The sequence below is a fragment of the Staurois parvus genome, unplaced genomic scaffold (assembly GCF_062004578.1).
Source record: "Staurois parvus isolate SC_StPar_1 unplaced genomic scaffold, SC_StPar_1.0 ptg000303l, whole genome shotgun sequence".
Lineage (NCBI taxonomy): Eukaryota > Metazoa > Chordata > Amphibia > Anura > Ranidae > Staurois > Staurois parvus.
In genome coordinates this window covers 17,570,649-17,590,054 of record NW_028318099.1, presented here as the reverse complement: position 1 = coordinate 17,590,054, position 19,406 = coordinate 17,570,649, and the positions used below count along the sequence as shown (strand labels likewise).

Below are 19,406 nucleotides of genomic sequence, written 5' to 3'. Positions count from 1 at the left end.
TGCAAATCTGTAGGAATTTTTCTCCATGGTAAAGCATTAAACAATATGCATTATTTACTACATTACAAGAACAGATTCCTTATTCTCTGTGATGAATCCTGGATTTAGGAAAGCAGCCTGAATGTCTCAGCATTATAAATATAAAATATTCAATTGCAGTTTGACATTTCAGTGAACCTGTATTTCATACATTCCACTGATCGTGCCCTTCCAACCTGTTCTAGTCTTGGAGCTGGAGGAAATTCTTCCACATTCAGCACAGGATCTACTTTTATACACATCTTCCCACCTGCTGCTGTATCATATTCTTTAATCCCTGGCTGCATGAATGTGAATTGGAGTGCCAGTGATAACTGCAGAGGGCAATCGTATATTATTCCTGAGAACATGTTTATAGCAAGTTGAAACAGTTTGCTGATCATGAGAGATGTCTGGAACTGTCAGGTCTTGTTTACCAGAACTGAACATCCAAATACTTTTACACCCACCACACATGCACAGCGGTTGGAGAAAAAGTCTGTTTATAAGAACTGCTGCCTCTCTTTAACAGCTGATTATGTTACAGAGGTCAGGTTCTACCAAGCTCTGCATCCCCCTCCTAAAACCAACAACCCCAGAGGTCCAAAACAAAAAATCACTGCAGACTAAGGGAAGAAACAAAATAAGACACTGTAGGATAATTTCAGAAATTTAGTTGCTTTGGCCATCATCCCTACATTTAAAAAGGAGAACTTAATATTTCTAGATGTCCCTGATAACTAAGCAGATTTTCAGTTTTTGAGTTACGGGGGCCTAAGCAGTATTTATACATGTAATATATGTAATTTTAATATTTTGTTAAATGAGCATACAGTTGTGGCCAAAATTATTCAACCCCCAATGCTGTAAAGGGGTTTAGGGACTATAGTGTACATTTGGAATTGTATTCAGAATCAAATCCTACAAGGACGTTGTAACTACCCAAATGCAACTAAAATGACATCAATTGTTTATGTAATACAGTAGTAAATGGTTCTTATGTGGTTTCTTCATTGCCACAATTATTCAACCCCTTAAAGACTACCACTCTGAAGAACAGAGGTTCATACAGGTGCTTTCCATCAGGTATTGAAAACACCTGTGGATGTCACCGAGCAGCAATCAAGCATAATAAGCACCAATTAGGCAGCTTTAAAATGACTGTGATACTCAGCTCCTTCTAGACATTTACTGGTGTGGTTACAAACATGGTGAAGGCAAGAGAATGGTCCAGGAAGACAAGAGAAGAGGTGATTTCTCTTCACAGGAAGGGCAATGGCTATAAGAAGATTGCAAAGATGTTAAACATACCAAGAGACACCTTAGGAAGCATCATTCGCAAATTCAAGGCAAAGGGCACTGTTGAAACGCTACCTGGTCGTGGCAGAAAGAAGATGCTGACTTCGACTGCTGTGCGCTACCTGAAGCGTAGAGTGGAGAGAAGTCCCCGTGTGACTGCTGAGGAACTGAGAAAAGATTTGTCAGATGTGGGTACAGAAGTTTCAGCCCAGACAATAAGACGCACACTGCGTAATGAAGGCCTCCGTGCCAGAACTCCCAGGCGTACCCCCTTGCTGTCTCCAAAGAATAAGAAGAGTCGACTGCAGTATGCCAAAAGCCATGTGGACAAACCACAAAAGTTGTGGGATAGTGTTCTGTGGACTGATGAAACAAAATTAGAACTGTTTGGGCCCATGGATCAACGCTATGTTTGGAGGAGGAAGAACAAGGCCTATGATGAAAAGAACACCTTGCCTACTGTGAAGCATGGTGGAGGGTCAATCATGCTTTGGGGCTGTTTTGCTTCTGCAGGTACAGGGAAGCTTCAGCGTGTGCAAGGTACCATGAATTCTCTTCAGTACCAGGAGATATTGGATGGAAACGTGATGCAGTCCGTCACACACCTGAGGCTTGGGAGACGTTGGACCTTTCAACAGGACAATGATCCCAAGCATACCTCCAAGTCCACTAGAGCATGGTTGCAGAGGAAAGGCTGGAACATTTTGGAGTGGCCATCGCAGTCACCAGACTTAAATCCGATTGAGAACCTCTGGTGGGACTTAAAGAAAGCAGTTGCAGTGCGCAAGCCTAAGAATGTGACTGAACTGGAGGCCTTTGCCCATGAAGAATGGGCGAAGATACCCGTAGATCGCTGCAAGACACTTGTGTCAAGCTATGCTTCACGTTTAAAAGCTGTTATAACTGTAAAAGGATGCTGTACTAAGTACTAAGATTGAATGTCACTTGGGGGTTGAATAAAACTGATAATGCTGTGAGCACAGAAAAGACATTTGTGGTTATTTCATTATAACTGTTATGTTATATTTGTCTGACCTACAAGTGCCTCTTTAATGTAAATGTAAGCAAGATGACTGAATGATCAAAAGCAATGTCAAACTGGCCAAAACACTCAATTTCAGTGGGGGTTGAATAATTTTGGCCACAACTGTATATCTGGATCAGACATTACCTGTGCTAGAAACCTTTGCTAAAATGTATATCTCCAGTTAAAGCTGTAGTAAACGTGTTAAAAAAAAAAAAAAAAAAAAAAAAAAGAAGGTTTTCCCCATACAAAGTAATATTATAATATGCACAGAACATTATATGAAACTTACCTTGAAACAAAGCCCTCCAGCGACATGCTATCACCGCTGACAGGGCTTCCATCTTCACCGCCAGTAACGTCACTCCCACGCATGCGCGGAAGTTTTAGCCACGGCACACAGCTCTGAAGGAACAGCATGGGTATGCTGTTTCTTCCGAGTGCATGCACCTGTTATGTTACCGGCACGGTGAACGTCTAGGAGATATTCCTTTTACCTACAGGCAAGCTTTATTATAGATAAGAATAGAAATGAGAGGTTACTACTACTTTAAGATTAGAAAAGTGTGCTGGGAGAGGAAAATTGCACATCACAACTGATCTATTGCTTACAGAGCAGCTGGGAAATGCACTTTGCCTCCTCGCCACTTCCTCTTAGATTGCAAGCCCTCTACTCCTCCTTTGTCTTATATTTTTTTCTGGAGTCGGTTTACATTTCTTAGTGTTGTACAGCAGAATTCAACAACTGTGACTGTTAAGTTGCTGCCTGCAAACTGCAAGACACTCAAGCTGCCAGATGTCCGGAGATGAGGCCAGGAATGCCTGCAATAAATATATTGTGATGTCTGCCTTACTGTTGGGAAAGAGAAGGGGGGGGGGGGGGGCATGAAACACAGACCCTGGACTTTCATTTGTAGGAAGAAATCAGAAGTAACCGGTGAGCCACCACACCAAAGGATGAGTATATTGTATGTTAAATATACTGAAGATGCACTTATTATCTTGAACTCTGTGCATTACTTACTGACCTGACCTCTGCATTCTGAGTGTTACTTAATCCTGACCTCTGCACTCTGTTACTTTCTCCTCTCCGTTTCTTACTCCTGACCTCTGTACTCTGCGTTACTTAATGCTGACCTCTGTACTCTGCGTTACTTAATGCTGACCTCTGTACTCTGCGTTACTTAATGCTGACCTCTGTACTCTGCGTTACTTAATGCTGACCTCTGTACTCTTTACATTACTTACTCCTGACCTCTGCATTTAGTGCATTACATACTTCAGATCTCTTCACTCTGTGCCTTACATACTCCTAATCCCGTTCTCTGAGTTATTTAATCCTGACCTCTACTTTCTCTGAGTTAGTTACTCCAAACCCTACACTTTGCGCATTACATATTCCCGACCTCTTATTTGCTTACTCCTGATGTCCGCGCTCTGTGCGCTACATACTCCTGACACTGGGTTTCTCTGTTACTTACTCCTGACCCCTGCACACTCTTCCTTAAAACACTCTTGACTCACTGCAACATAGGTTCAAGTTTTATTTAACCATACCCCTTTAAGCCTCTCTCACTAACTGAAGTTTGACCGCACCCGCAATTCCCCATCAAATTGTGCGCATATTGTCTAACATGGTCAGTAACACGTCTCTGGATTTAATTTTGAAAATCTGGTTACCTTAGCATATGCAGAAATCAGACTGACACAAAAAAGCTGAACCCTAGTTTTGCTTAAAATCACTTATAGGTTCTACAGCTAAAACAGAACACGTTCTCTTTTTTTTTTCTAGCAATGTTTAGTTTTTAGATAAAGTCGTCATGTCTAAACAAATCTACTCTTGTATGGAAGGTGGAGCTTGGCTGAGAATCTGGACATACAAACTGTAGAATACAAAGTTGTGTTTAAAATAATAGCAGTGTTTAAAAAAGTGAACAAAAGCTCAAAATCCTTACAATGGCTTTCATTTCCACAGAAGATTTAGCGTTCCTGTGAATCACTGAATATTTAGTTGTAAACCACGGTTTCTAATAAATTGCTTCACATCTGTGTTGCATGGAGTCAACCAACTTCTGGCACCTGTGAAAAGGTATTCCAGCCCAGGATGATTGCACTACATTCCACAATTCCTCTGCATTTTTTGGTTTTACCTTAGAATCAGCATTTTTGATGTCACTCCACAAGTTTTCTATTAGATGAACGTCCGGGGATTGGGCTGGCCACTCCATAACGTTAATATTGTTGGTCTGGAACCAAGATGCTGCTCGCTTACCGGTGTGTTTAGGGTCATTGTGTTGTTGAAACACCCAAGAAACAGCGCATTTCCTCTTCAGCATAAGGCAACATGACCTCTTCAAGTATTTTGATGTATTCAAACTGATCCATGATCCCTGGTATGCGATAAATAGCAAAAACACCATAGTATGAGAGATATCGTAAATTGACAGAGCTATATAAGTACCTGAAATAAATATCCCCAGATCATGAGGCTTGTGCCACCATGCTCCATTGTCTTCACAGGGTACTATGGCCTGAATTCAGTGTTCGGGGGTCATGTGACAAACTGTCTGTGGCCACTAGACCCAAAGAAAACAATCTTGCTTTCATCAGTCCACAAATTGTTGCACCATTTCTCTGTAGACCAGTCATTGTGCTCTTTGGTAAATTGTAACCTCTTGTGGACATGTCTTTTTTTTTCCAGCAATGGGACTTTCCGAGGGCTTCTTGTTGATAGCTTGGCTTCACATAGGTGTCTTCTAATTGTTACAGTACTCACAAGAAACTTAGGCCTTCTTTGATCACCCTCCTGGAGCTGATCATTGGCAGAGTCTGCCATGTTGGCTATTCTTCGATCCATTTGAATGGTAATTTTTGGTTTTCTTCGAAGTCTTCTGGTTTTGGTTATCATTTTAAAGCATTTGAGATCATTTTAGCTGAGCAGCCTATCAGTTTATGCACTTCTTTATAGGTTTTCCTCTCTCAAATCAGCTTTTTAATCAAAGTGCGCTGTTTTTGTCTGGAACAACCTATTTTACTCAAATTTTCAGAGAGAAATATATAACATCTGCTGCCTTCATCCTTAAATAAGGGCCACCTGTTTTTTCACAGACTGAATGACCTCACTAATTGAACTCCACACTGCTATTATTTTGAACATGCCCCTTTCAATTAATGATCCAATTACACAGAATCAGCATAATGTCATGTCTGTTGGGTCTGTTGGTTTTCTATTACTCTACTACACCTGCTAGTAAATTATTTTCCATGCATCTTGATCTAGTGATGTGCATGACAGCAGAGACTCTCTTGCTCCTCACTGGCTCACATACAGCAGCAGGAGCCATTGGCCCACACTGCTGTACATCAGAGCCAGTGAGGAGGGAGCGGGGGCGGCACTTACCCTAGGTTCACACCTAAGCGTTTTCTGCAGCGTTTTGCAGAAATGCAGTATAGTCTATTTAACATGATTTCCTATCTTTTACACCAGAGGTCAACAGAGAACATGCCTGGGAACCAGTTTTATACTATGCAGAAAAAAATAGAAAAAATTAAACAAATACAGACTTACACCATAGCTCATAGTAGTAGTTGCAGCACTGAGATTGTCCACAGCAGTGACCCGTTTCACATATATAACTCTGATTGTTTAGTCCAATGCATGTTTCCTTATCCTATGTACACAAAAAAAAAAGGAAACCGTTAGGTAAATAACATACATTTTCTTAAACAATATTCAAACGTAATATTTCCTACTTGAATAAACTAGTTAAAATACACCATGGGGTTGATTTAAAAAAAAAAAGAATTGCATAGCCATTCACCCAGTGAAAATGCACAACGCATTGATTCTGTGTGAATGGGGTTACAAACATGTAAACAGGGTATGTTCTGTGTTGTTCCACGGTAAATAATTGATTTTAAAGGATATGTTCACCTTTAAGGTCAGCTCACACTACATGCGTGTCAGTGTGCTTTTGTTTGCATCAAAATCGCACACAAAGTAGGTTATATGATTGTCAATGTCATAGTTCACATCAGTGCTTGCAGTTCCAGTGCATTTGGTTGCAGAGAAAATAAAAAAAAAAAAGGAAGCAGAACAGGCTGCATTTTTCCTGCACAGAACTGTACTGAAACGTGGTAAACCGTATCAAAAAACGCACCAAAAAAATGCACTGGAACGCCCATGTCCCTAATTGAAAAAGAAGAGTGGAAAAATTAACTGGAAAGCATCAAAAACGCACCAGTACACGTCAAAAACACACCAGAACATGCCAAAAACGCACATGTGGAAACACATCCGGAACGCAACTGGACTGTGTTTCTATGGTGTGAACCGGCCATAAAAAAGGAAAAAATAATGAATGCAGATATTTGCAGGAAGAAAAAGCATTTATTATTTCCTATAGGAGCCTGCAAAGCATTACATCAATGATCAGTTGATCACAGGTGCAATGCCCAGCTCCTGCACACTCTCCCTCTGAAAGCCCATACAGAGGTACGGGTACAAGCAAGCTGATCAGTGCACTTGTAGTCCATTAAAGTGGTTAAAAAGGTGGAAGGTTTTTTTCCCACAACCCCCCCAATGCATCTTGATCTAGTGATGTGCACGAGAGCAGAGACTCTCTTGCTCCTCATTGGCTCACATACAGCAGCAGGAGCCATTGGCCCACACTGCTGTACATCAGAGCCAGTGAGGAGGGAGCGGAGGCGGCACTTACCCTAAGTGCACACCTAAGCGTTTTCCGCAGCATTTAGCAGAAACGCAGTACAGTCTATTTAACATGATTTCCTATGGGACACGTTAACATTTCCACGTTTTCACCCAGTGCGTTTGAAGTCTATAGAAAAAAAAAAGTCCCTGATCCTTTCCAATGTAAACTCTGCAGCAAAAACGTACTACATGCTTTTCTACATTTTGCATTTTAAATCTGCCTAGCAACAAGAAAAAAAACAAACAAAAAAAAACAAAAAACGCTGCAAAAAAAAAAATGCAAAAACGCAGTGCAGAAACGGGTCAAACTCCAACTGCATAGGTGTGAACATAGTGGTAGTGTGTTTTATGGGAGTCTAAGTCAGGACTGCTGGCAGGGGACCTGAGGAGGAGGATAGGGGTTTCTATGTTGAAATATTGAAAACTATTGCACCGAGCAGTATAACATGTTTGGCTAAAAATAACAGACAAAAAAAAACACAACAAAAGACATGACTCCAAAAGGTCTGCCGATCGATGCTCTCAGCCAATTGCGGAGAGCACCGACTGGTGTGTTCTGGCGGAGGGGCCATCCTCCCTGTCAGAACACAATAGCACAGCAGTGGGGGATCACCATACTAACATCAGATAGTCAGTATAGCGGCTCCTCCTGAGGTGTCAGTTTTTTATTCGTTCAGCCCCCTGGGTTGAAGGAAATTAAAAAAAAAAAAAAAAAAAAAACAAAAAAACATAAAATAAGGATGTACTAGGCTTTAACTATGGTCTCTGGCATCACAACAGGCCATGTATTGAGATCTTCCTAGGGCACAAATAAATCTAAAACACCTAAACAGATGGAAACCTCTATGCTATCCCAAATGTATACCAAAAACAATATATATTGTGTTTCAACTCCTCACTATTGTGCGTTCAAACACCAATAGAAATCAATATGGAAAAAAATGTAGAACAACTAAATGTGTATAATCCAATATAAATGTATAAAAAAAAAAAAAATTAAACAAAAAACATAAAATAAGCCATTTTAAAAAAATAAAATATAATATAATAAAAAATAAAAACATTATTGATAAAATGCAAATGAATCCCAACCTTTCATGTATAAACAGTGTTTAATAATTCATATACCCCTATAAACTTTATAAATACTATAAAAAAAAAAAAAAAAAAACATGAAAACGTATACACAAATGCATATAAACAAACGCAAAATAAAAAAATTCATAAAAAGCCCCAAAATATCCAGTGAGATATTTCTTCAAAATATCGTGTTTTGTGACATGCATATGTTATGCGTGCTCATTATAAAGTTGCTGATGTGCGCCACCAAAGTGAATCATCACCTTCCAATGCTGCCACTTACCTCAAGAACTGACCCACACAGAGTTAAGGTCAAACACACTTTCCCTCTGGGCATCTGGGCCTCTGGGCAGTATTCCTCCAATTCACTTGTAATAGGTAAGTATCACTTTAAGAGTCCAGCCAAATCAATGTGAAAAATAAAACAAAAAAGATCCCATGGTGCAGTGCCAGAGTAACGTGATATTGCTTAAGCCCGGGTTCACACTGATGCGGTGCGGCACATCGGATGTGTTTTAAACAGGAACCGTACTGCATTCCTGTGCAAATCACATGCGATTTCTGTGCGGTGCAATTTAAGCTATACATTTTGTACGGCTCAAATTGCACCACATCAGCACCAAAAAAGTGCAGGACCCTTTTTTAATCCACACCAGAATCGGATCGCATGGGTGTTCACACCTATACGATCTGATTCTGCACATTGCAACACGTTTTGTGAACTGATTTCGGGGTGTCGTTAACTTAAAATACACCTGCAGTGGTTCGTATGAACGGGGTGTGATTATGATGCGGTGTGGATATCGCACAGAAACAGCTTTGAATTCCACACTGCATCAGTGTGAACCCAGGCTGAAAGAAGATTAAAACCACTCACAAGAATGATGCACTTGTAACATCCAGTGCACCAGACTGATCGCTTGTTTACATTTCCATTCCAATAGTATATTGCTCCCTTAAAGATGCAAGTGGTGTCTACAATGGCCAAACTCACACTTCTGGGAGTAAGGACATTTTGTGACCCCCCCTCACTGATGCGTTTTGTCATGTGATCAGTGACTTAATCATAGGAAAAAACAATGCTGACATCAATAGAATGTATCTTACCTAGCCAATGGCTGCCTTGAAGCTGCACCCTCTTAAAAATTAAAAAAAAAAAAATGCATTCTGAGCCCTGACTTCCTGTAGCATCATGAGACTATCCAAGAAAGTTCATATGCCATCACGCACTGCCTTACTGCATCATATAATGCAGACAGATTGTAAGCTCGAAAGAGCAGGGCCCTCGATCCCCTCATGTTTTGCATTGTATTGGTATTGTTCTGTCACATGTTCTGTCCCCCTTTGTAATGTACAGCGCTGAGCGAACTATTGGCGCTTTATAAATACTGTATAATAATAATAATAAATATAATAGGGAGTGTTCACCTCTCTGAACCAAACCTCCCTCATTACTGGTTTTAGAAAGTACTGCAGCATTGATAGTGAAGAGGTGGGTATGAGAAATCTCCTGGAGGAGGAGGGCAGGAACAGGGTGTGTTTAAATGAGGTCAGCTGATGAAGGACTTCCTCACTCTACTAACTGCACAAGTGTCCTGCAGGATGGATACCAGGAAGACATGGAGAAGTTTCTATAGAACAAAGCAGAAGCCGAGGCGGAGCCTGCTCCAGAACAAACAGCATTTTATGTTCTGCAACAGAGGTACTTTAGAAGAAAAAAAAAATTGTGGAGTTAGCCTTTAATATGTAATTACTCATCACACATACAAGAGAGCAATTTACTCAAAAAAAAAAAAAAAAATAATTGTAAATGGAGGTTCAGACCACTATGCACAGGCAGAACAGGTGGCGTCCATTTTCACTGTTGTGCTTCCAGTTTGTATGAAGTTTCGATGCTGGGCCATTAAAACAGATTTACTATGCATTTCCTGTACATAGCCAGGTAAATTAACCAGGTTAAATGATGCTAAACTGCAACAGAAAAACCCATAGTTGGAAACAAACACTGAACTGAATAGAAGGCTACCAACCCTCTCATTATGAACCTATGGCTTCATGCAAACCCAAAGACAGGTTTGAGAATGTCAGACTAAGGATCTGCACATTACATACACATATAAGGATAAATGCACATGTTGTTTGTTTGTGATATGTGTTGACCTTCCATGTGCACCTTATTACAAAGACTAGTTATAAATTGGGGTGGTTGCCATTTTTTTTGTATAGCTTGTGCACCGATTTGGTGTGGGGACACACTGGATGCCTTCAGCTGTCATTGTGTCCTTGCTTGGTGTCCAATGTATCCCTGTGCCTTTAACCACTTCTAGTCCGGACACTTTTACCCCCTTCCTGACCAGGGCAATTTTCAGCTTTCAGCGCTATCACACTTTGAATGACAATTGCGCGGTCATGCAACACTGTACCCAAATGAATTTTTTACCATTTTTTTGAGACAGATAAAGCTTTATTTTCATGGTATTTATTCACCGCTGGGATTTTTATTTTTTTTGCTATGTAAATGAAAAAGTCCAAAAATTTTGAAAAAAAAGTGTTTTTTTTTTTATAAAATTTTGCAAATAAATAATATTTCATCATAAATCTTGGCCAAAATTTATTCCGTTATTTTTTTTAGTAAAAAAAAATTCCAAAATTCGTTTATAACCAAAAATTATAATTTTTATTTATTTTTTATATTTTTTATTTTTATTTTTTTTTACATACTGTCACCCTAGCAGTACAGTGTCACCATGGTGACACTGTACTACTTGTGGGGGGTGATGATTTTTTTTTTACACTGATTGCTTTTACACCCATATAGGATGTAAAAGCAATCATTTTTCTTTCTCTCTGTCTGCATTCTTGCAGTCATTGAGAAGTACTGAGTGAGCTGTGATTGGTCACAGCTTGTCATATGGTACAAGGTTGTTGTGAATAGCCTTGTACCATGTGACCTCTGTGATCATTCACAGATTTCACACGTAGTAAGCAATGATGTTAGAAGTGACTACTTTGCATGTGATCACTGATTGGCCAATCAGTGATCACATGATCGGGACCTCATACAGAGGTCCAGTCCGACGATCGGTGTTTCACTGCGTCCGGAGGACACAGCGGGCACCAGATCGCGGTGCTGCACGCTCCCAGGGAGCACGCACAAGCAGGGTGCGGGGAGGCTGTTTATAAACGGCCACCCGACCCTGCAGTGCCACCGTCCGGCCGTTTATATACAACGGCCGGTCGGGAAGTGGTTAAGGAGGGGTGGGCTCCCTCCAGGCACACCTGCCCTTAAATTTATCCACTGCTATATATGCTCCAACTTGGAGACTCTCAAACTATATAGTTATGACCACAGTATACAGAGGAGCCTTGACGTAGGCACTGCGGCTTCCACATATATTTGCATATGTGTGCAACAAAGCCCTATGTTTTTAACATGAATTGTTAGACAGGGTCAGTCTGGTTTGTATGCAGACTAGCTGGTAAGTGTGCTGGGAAATATGTTTGTAATGTGTATTGCCCTTCCATGTGCAACTTACTGCAAAGACTAGTCATAAATTTGAGTAGCTGCCATCACATTATAACACCTACCTTGTAGCACAACATACCACCAGGTGTCAAAGAGCACCAAATTCCATCAGTGTTTTACCTTGCAGCAAATGCATTGTAAGTGAGGCACGTTTATGTACCCTAAAACATGCATATTAGAGGAATCCAAGTACAAAGATAAATAATTAACAGAGCACTAGAGTACTAGGAGTTTCACAACACCACAAGGTAAGAGTTCACAGTAGAAGTTTCGGGCTACATGAAGACTGCTGCAAGTTCTGATCCACAAGTTTTGCCCTTAAAATCAATCTATTATTTTTAAGAGAATCAGATAAAAGACTGGCAGTGGCACAGTTAGGTACAGATCGCATTTCTCAATGTTGGTGTTCAGCCTCTGTCAGGAGAACCCAGCAGGACTCGACACTTTCTGTGTAGTATGTATTTGTGGGAACAAATGGAACAGACTAGGATGCATGCTTCTACAGCTTCAAGCTGCCACTAAAATTAGGGCTGTGTATGGGCTGTGGTTCTCTCCTAGCATACGAAACCCACATGAAAACAGGTAATACCCTTCAGTATCCCATAATGGTGCTTACCTTGGGTCATATATAGGCCAATGTCTAAGGTAGCACCCTACCACAAAACCTACAAGCTCTAATTTCTGTGGTCAGCTCTGTACACCCAAGGATCCATGCTGCCATGCTGGACTGAGAACAACCAAAGAGCAGAAATGTATTACTACAGGAGACTGCTCTGGGAGGAGGTAGGCATCACAGCCTGGGCTGAATTTTTCAATTTAAAGAAACGCCAACCAACATTTCATATTTCTGATATGAGTCTGCTGTACCATATATCTGGTGTACCTTTGCTTTCCTATTAAAAACTGACCGCACTAGGTAGAACACAGGTCTCCAATGATCAGACTTGTGCTGACACCCCCCCCCCCCAATCAACTCCCTCTCTGCTCCCTACACTTTCCAATCCATGACTAGTTCTTCCAATGTATCCTCTCCCTGTTGAACATGAACAGCTGTCACTCCTCTCTCTGCTTTGCAAGAACAGTTCTTGCTCTGTCTTCTCTCTCCCCTATTCCCAAATGACTCATGCTGTACTTCACTCCTCCAGCCACACACATCATTTCTTCTATCCCTCAACAATGCTCAAGTCCACTTTACTTACTTCTTCTCCAAATGGTCCATCATCAGATCACAAATCAGTTACCTCTATCCCCTGTCCACAATCAGATCTTCCACCGTGTCTTGACATCTCACCCATCCAGGATCTACTCACTCTATGCCTTCTCTTTTTTGTACTTAATCAGTTTACACTCCATCTCCTCTCTCTATCCTTCCATCCAAGATAATCTACCTTATGCCTCCTCTAATTTATCCCGTACTAGATCAGCTCAGTCTCTACCTAATCTCTCTTTCCTTCCCCCAGATCCTCCTTTGCCTCTCCCAATGTTCTATGGTCAGTAGTATCCTCTCTCTACTGTCCACATCCTTCCATGAACAGCTTCCACTCTTTCTCCTTTATCTTTCTGGTGGTCCAGAGCCTGTTGATATTCTGCCTTTTACATCGATCTTCCATGTTGAGTTGACGTTTTGATCCTCCTTTCTTTAACCACTTTCCACGATTGGCTCCTGTTCTCTCCTTTATACCCTTCCATGATCAATTTAATAGGAGAGCACACTTGACTAAATCAAATCATTTTGAATCTCAGCGCAGTAAAATAACTAGCCTGCCTAAAATGCCCCCTTTTACAAGTAGGTACTAATGTGAGAATATATATATATATATTTTTATGTTGATATGAATGACGTGCTTTATCGAGAATCAAAAGACAAACATCACTAGTGCATCTCTATGATATCGCTATAAAATACACCATCTATCTCAGCATCACTCTAATAAACAGACCTATAGTTATTTCTCACTAAATCTACTACTTGTTTTTCTCATTGAATTCACAGCCACAACTCATACTCCCTATGTTTTCCCACTGAAGACAAAACCATTTGTTCTATTTTTACTCTCTGGGAAACGGATGACGAAAACATTTGAGATGAAATAGCTTTAAGATGAAAACAAGAATCCCACATGGCCACAGTCATTTTATGGGTAAACAAGAGCATTTCTCAGTTTCGTCATCCGATTATACTGAAGCGCAGTAAGCAGATGATCTTCTACTCCCACTGGACACCGTGCTGGCTGGAAAAGTCCAACATTCCATCCTACAATACTTCAACTTGAGTCTAAATGACGCAAATAAACTTGTAAATACAATATGGATTCTACATACACATGTGTTTCTCATACCCCTCAGATTTCCGCTGTCGTTTCTGCATTGCATAAAAGCCATCATGCGATACCCATAGTCAACGCTTTCCACTTCACCTACCCAATTCTATACACCACCTTCAAACATAGTTTAGAATATTGCAGGATTTTTATTTTCCAATCTGTATTCTACTTTTGCTCAATTTTACGCACGAAAATATGTTGAAATAAAAAAGGAAGAAAAGAGATGAATTGAAAACGCAAAAATCTGTGGCTCTGAAATGATTACTAAATATTGGAACTTGTACAGCAGACCAGATAATTGAATTAAAGTGACCTCTGTTGCAAATGGACTGATTGCATGCTTTAAAGCAAAACTTTGCATACAAAGTTATTATTGATAATTATTAGAAGCATGGTAAAAGGACCGTGTTTCCTGTAAACACATTCAACGCAAAATTAAATGTGTGTGCAAGTAGTCACCATGGGTCTCCATTATTATGGCCCAGGGTAGTTAGCATCTCAATAAAAGTCTGCACAGCCCACAGTGACCGTCCATATTTCAGGGGTTGTGTGGAATGAAAGAGAAAATCAACCTACCTGCTATTTGTTGTAGACTCCTTGGGTTAGTTTTTTTTCCCCAGCAGCTCAATGCACACAAAGTAACATGGAGATAATGGGCAAAATGTCCTGCTAAAATAAATGTCAGACAGCTGAGCTGAGTGGCTGTGGGGATGGGCACATTGTAACCATAACATTCAGCTGCTACAATGGGCAATGAACTGTGAAAGCTGCAATACTAGGCAAGTCTCTTCTAGGTATAAATCAATGTGCTATGATCCAAAGCTTGGGACCTCCTAGAGGCAAGGGCGGACTGACAACTCATGGGGCCCCGGGCAATAAGGGATCATGGGGCACCTGTGTCCTTGCCCAAACTCAAAAAAGCCTATGAAAAAGGTATCAGGGGCATCTCATGGGACCCCCTACTGACCCTGGGCCCTCGGGCAGTGCCCGAGTTTCCAAATGGTCAGTCCACCCCTGCCTAGAGGGTTATCAAAGTACTAAATTAAATTTTATACCAGGGCCTGCTAACGAAACAAACACTGTGTAAATAGCATTCCTATGACAGGTACTTGGTACATCTCAACTTGTGTACTTTTTAGAACCCATCGTTAAGACATATCTATAGCACAGAACTGGTCCTACTTGTAAAGCTGCTGAAAACCAAGAGGAATGTACTTGCTGCTTTCCTAGTCAACTGAGACAACTCAAAAAACGTTAAGATTTGTCTTTAGCTCAACATTGTATCTACAAGATGGTAGCACTGTGAGATATGCATGCTTTTGAATGGCTGGACCATTTGTCCTAAAAAAAAGATACATGTTAGGGCCATGTCACACTAGCGATCTTCTCATTGGCAAGAATATGCCAGCAATGGAAATGCTATGCAGGGCCAAACAGAAGCAAATGACTTGCTTTCATGAGTCACTAGTTGCCAGATGGAAAAGCCAGACATTGCTCCCTCACTGGCAGCTTACACTCAGCATCATGGCCATCATTGAGGGAGTAGTGACTTGCTCATCTGGCCTTAAAGTGGAGCTGCAATCCACAATACATATTAAACTAACTATTCATAACTAATGGGTATGTAGGAATATACTTCTAAATAAAAAAGGGGAACAGTTCATGAACATGTGTCTCACGTGGCCCCATGACATTCTCTGTTCTCCTCCAAAGGCAGCTTCATCTTGGATCCTGGCAGATTTGCTCATCTGCAGACCAATCTTTGCCCATACATTGCATGCAGTAGAATCCAAAATTTGCACAAGCAAACGTTTGTTACCAAGTCATATTACCAAAACCTAGGACAAATGGGTTTACATCTCTGGATTCACACAAGCCTTTAAAAACCTATGAACAGACTGTTTCCACACTGCAGTTGAGTAATGACTGCTAAATATTGAGAACTGTACCAAATGAGTGCTGCAAGTCTTTGTTATCACAGAAGCCTTTTCAGGTGATACACAGCAAAGCTAGCCTGGAACATTAAAAAAATCCTGTGTGTGTTGTCCACTTGGCTTAAGTTATTTAAGAGCAGGCTCCCTTTATACAAACTTACCTTTGAACTCGGGAAGGAACCTACTCTTTTTGATAAAGTTTGGGGTAAATGGGTATCCAGCCCACTTACACTGGTATCCCTTGATTCTGATTATCTTTGGCTCTGCTCTCTCTTCCTGATAGCATGTTCCTTGTGCACACATAGGCACTACAGCACAGCAGATGGCTATGAACCTGTAGAAGATATGGGAGTTTCCACTTTTACTGAATCATTTAACATAGGAAGCACTCTGTACTGAGGATTATGTTGACATTGTAAAGCTATCTTGGCCACCAGGTTTGACACTTTAATGGAAGCATCCACCAAAATCTCACTTAGTCCGTTCACACCATTAAAACACTCCACATCCATTTCTGCATGCGCATTTAAATGCATTTTTGATGTGCTCTGGTGCATTTTCTTATGCATTTCCAGATGCTTTTTTTCTTTTTTCACTGTACTGGGGGGGGTTGTTTTGATGCATTCCAGTGTGGTCCGGTGCGTTTTTGATGCTTTTACCACGTCCCAGTAGAGTCCAGTGCAGGCGAAATGCAGCATGTTCTGTTTGGTTTTTTTTTGTTTTGTTTTTTAACTGGAACACCCTGGAACTGCCCACAAAAGTGTGAACTATGCCATTGGAAACCATATAACCTTCTTTTTATGCATTTTTTGATGCAAAAAAAAAAAAAAGCACTGAACTGCATGTGGTGTGAACTGGTTCTTAGGGATTATGTAGTTCCTGCACATCTGCTTGAATTTAGATTATTTCAGAGAATCTAAATCCATGCAACATAACTAGAGTGCATGGTCTGTGTTTTATAGTCTTTGGTTATGGAATGTAAAAAAAGGTTTTATATTTTTGTACCACTCACTATTAATAAGCCCTACATATAGGATAATTCAATTCATTTTAAAGTGAATCTAGACCCAAACCAAAAATTTTTATTTATTGTAGATTACTAGGCCTTGGCATAGTGGCTGCATTAATGTCTTTTTCCCCCAAGCTCCGTTAAATTGATTTGCACCTGGTAACCCTGCAAATAAAAAAACGAATATATTTTCTGGCTGTGGGTGGATTTGACACTCTTCCACTTTATCTGAGGCCTCATGCACCCTGAATCTCCAGCCCTGGTGCATAGCACTCTGGCATTTAGCTGCGTCTGGAAGGCACATGTGTATCCTTCAGTCCCGCTGACAGCTGCCTGTCAAACTCTTTGAAAGTCTGACTCCTGTTGTGGCTGGACGGACCTATAGGTGCACCTAACAGTAAGTATGTTTAGGGCAGTGTGCTCACAGGAACAAAATGTCCGGCATACAAGCAGTATGCATTCTGAGCATTCATTCCCGGGTGCATACTGCCCTAATGGAAGCATCACTGAGTGCACAGTCCAATCACAGCAGCTGTCAGACTGAACCGTGCTTCCATTTCCTCCGTTCCCTCCTGTCAAAGTTAAATGCTGGAGGCTTATGCATTGCGGTTAAGCACCCAGTACACATAGGAGGTAGCCATGGATGTCACCCTAGGCTGCTCATCTGATATGAACTAGGTCTGCATCTTGTCATTTCCATGACATGGGGGGATAGGGCAATCAGTAGTTCACAGAAGATAGCTGTGAAGGAAGATTCTTATTTGCAGGTCACAGGGAGCAAGGCTGGCCATAGCAGGTTGAACGGAAAAAAAAAGAAAAAAAAGGGAGTAGTTTCCCCTGTCTACACATTCAAGGTGTATGGGGGAATCCTTCCCGCACTGGTACTGTGTTCTGACAATGGGGAGACTCTCCTGCCATCAGAATACAATGATCACTGTTCATTCAGGGAAAAGTCTGACAGGCTGGTGGTACACAAGTCGATTGATAGATCAACTTGTGTATAACCAGCCTGCTCATACATGGATCAAAATTTGACCGGTCCCTGCTGAAATGGCGTCATTTTCCATGTATGGCCGCCTAACAAGGACTTTACAAGGATTTTGCCACTGGTGTTTAAATGTATTTACTAGAAATTTTCTTAGCCTGAAAAAAAAAAAAAAAGAAAAAAAAAAAAAAAAAAAAACACACAAACAAAAAAAAAAAAAACCCAAACACACAAAAAAAACTAAAGTAGCCAGCACTTCCAAGGGCTGTAACCTGCAATATGTTGTATTGTTGTTCTTTGGTTCATATGCTATTATAGTTAGACTTATTAAAACCATATAGTTTAAAAAGATTGAGGCAGAGTCTAGGGATGTTTTCATCAAAATCTTGCAACCAAAGATTTCAAATGGTCCTCACCTGGGCCTTTGTTAAAACAGAGATTCTTATTAAAATAATTTGGTTTAATAGCATGGTTACATAGAATAAGCTGCTAAATCAATATTCTCCTGTGTTATGGTCACATTTCAATCAGTCTAATTGTTCTTTTATCCTGTTTACTTTCATCACATGTTCAGCTAAACCCATGTCTCATGTCTCTTGCCCCCTAAGCAAGGGAATTGGGCCTGTGCAGCTTTGTTCTCTTCTCATTTACCAAGCTCAATAAATATCTTTGAAGCTAAAAAGAAATGTGTGAGCTAGCAAGTCACATTCCTTGTAATCAGTTTCAGCACCATCCATCCAAAGTAAAATTTTAAGAAGAAAAAAAAAAAAAAATGGATTCAGGTTCAAGAAAAGGATTTTGAGGCCATCACAATTGTACAATGCAGTACTGACATCAGCAGATCTTCAGTAAAATTGATGAAAACTCTGCTAACATCAGTACCCATAATACAAAGCTGCCACAAGTCATGCAACCTAACACGCCTGCTTTAGGTCACAGCACATAACCAAGAACACCACATTTGTTATTAACGTCTGCTGACACTGGCCCTACATTTGCTGCATGCATGGCTAGCCCTGACACAAGACCGTGCTTGTCAGAGATGTGAACAATTTATTTACTGCGTATTCATTCCATATGCAAGAATTATTTTTTTCTCTGATCAAAGAAATTCATGTTTAAATAATAAATATCTGTAGATGCAGGAACTGAGCAGTGCTATTATACAAAATCACTCAGCTCACTAGAAGGACAAACAGGTATGCCAAAAGATTTTTCCTCCATTGGAAACCATTATTGAAGGCAGAGCAAAATAAAAAAGTTGGAAGAGGTAGGCAATGGCATTATGAGTCCAAGGATATAAAGGTTGAAGAATGACTGGAATTGTTCATACTTGAAGGTGGGCTCACGTTTCTGCAGCTTTAAAAGGGCCGATTCACACATACCCGCACAGGAGTGCACTGTGCGTTCCAGTGCGATTCAAATGCGGTCCTGTGCAGTGCAATTTCAGCCCATTCATTTAGAAAGGGCTGAATCTGCACCGCACCAAAAGTAAT

General features: G+C 40.6%; 1 protein-coding gene across 2 annotated transcripts in view; it reads right to left on the bottom strand.

Moving 5' to 3' along the window:
- Positions 1-19,406, bottom strand: part of WBP1L (WW domain binding protein 1 like) — an 85,336-nt gene that overhangs the window by 8,024 nt on the left and 57,906 nt on the right. For both annotated transcript variants that reach the window (XM_089683307.1, XM_089683308.1), the window contains exon 2: positions 5,910-6,012. In XM_089683307.1, coding sequence (XP_089539433.1) covers positions 5,910-6,012 — 103 coding nt within the window. The remainder of the gene's footprint in view (positions 1-5,909; positions 6,013-19,406) is intronic.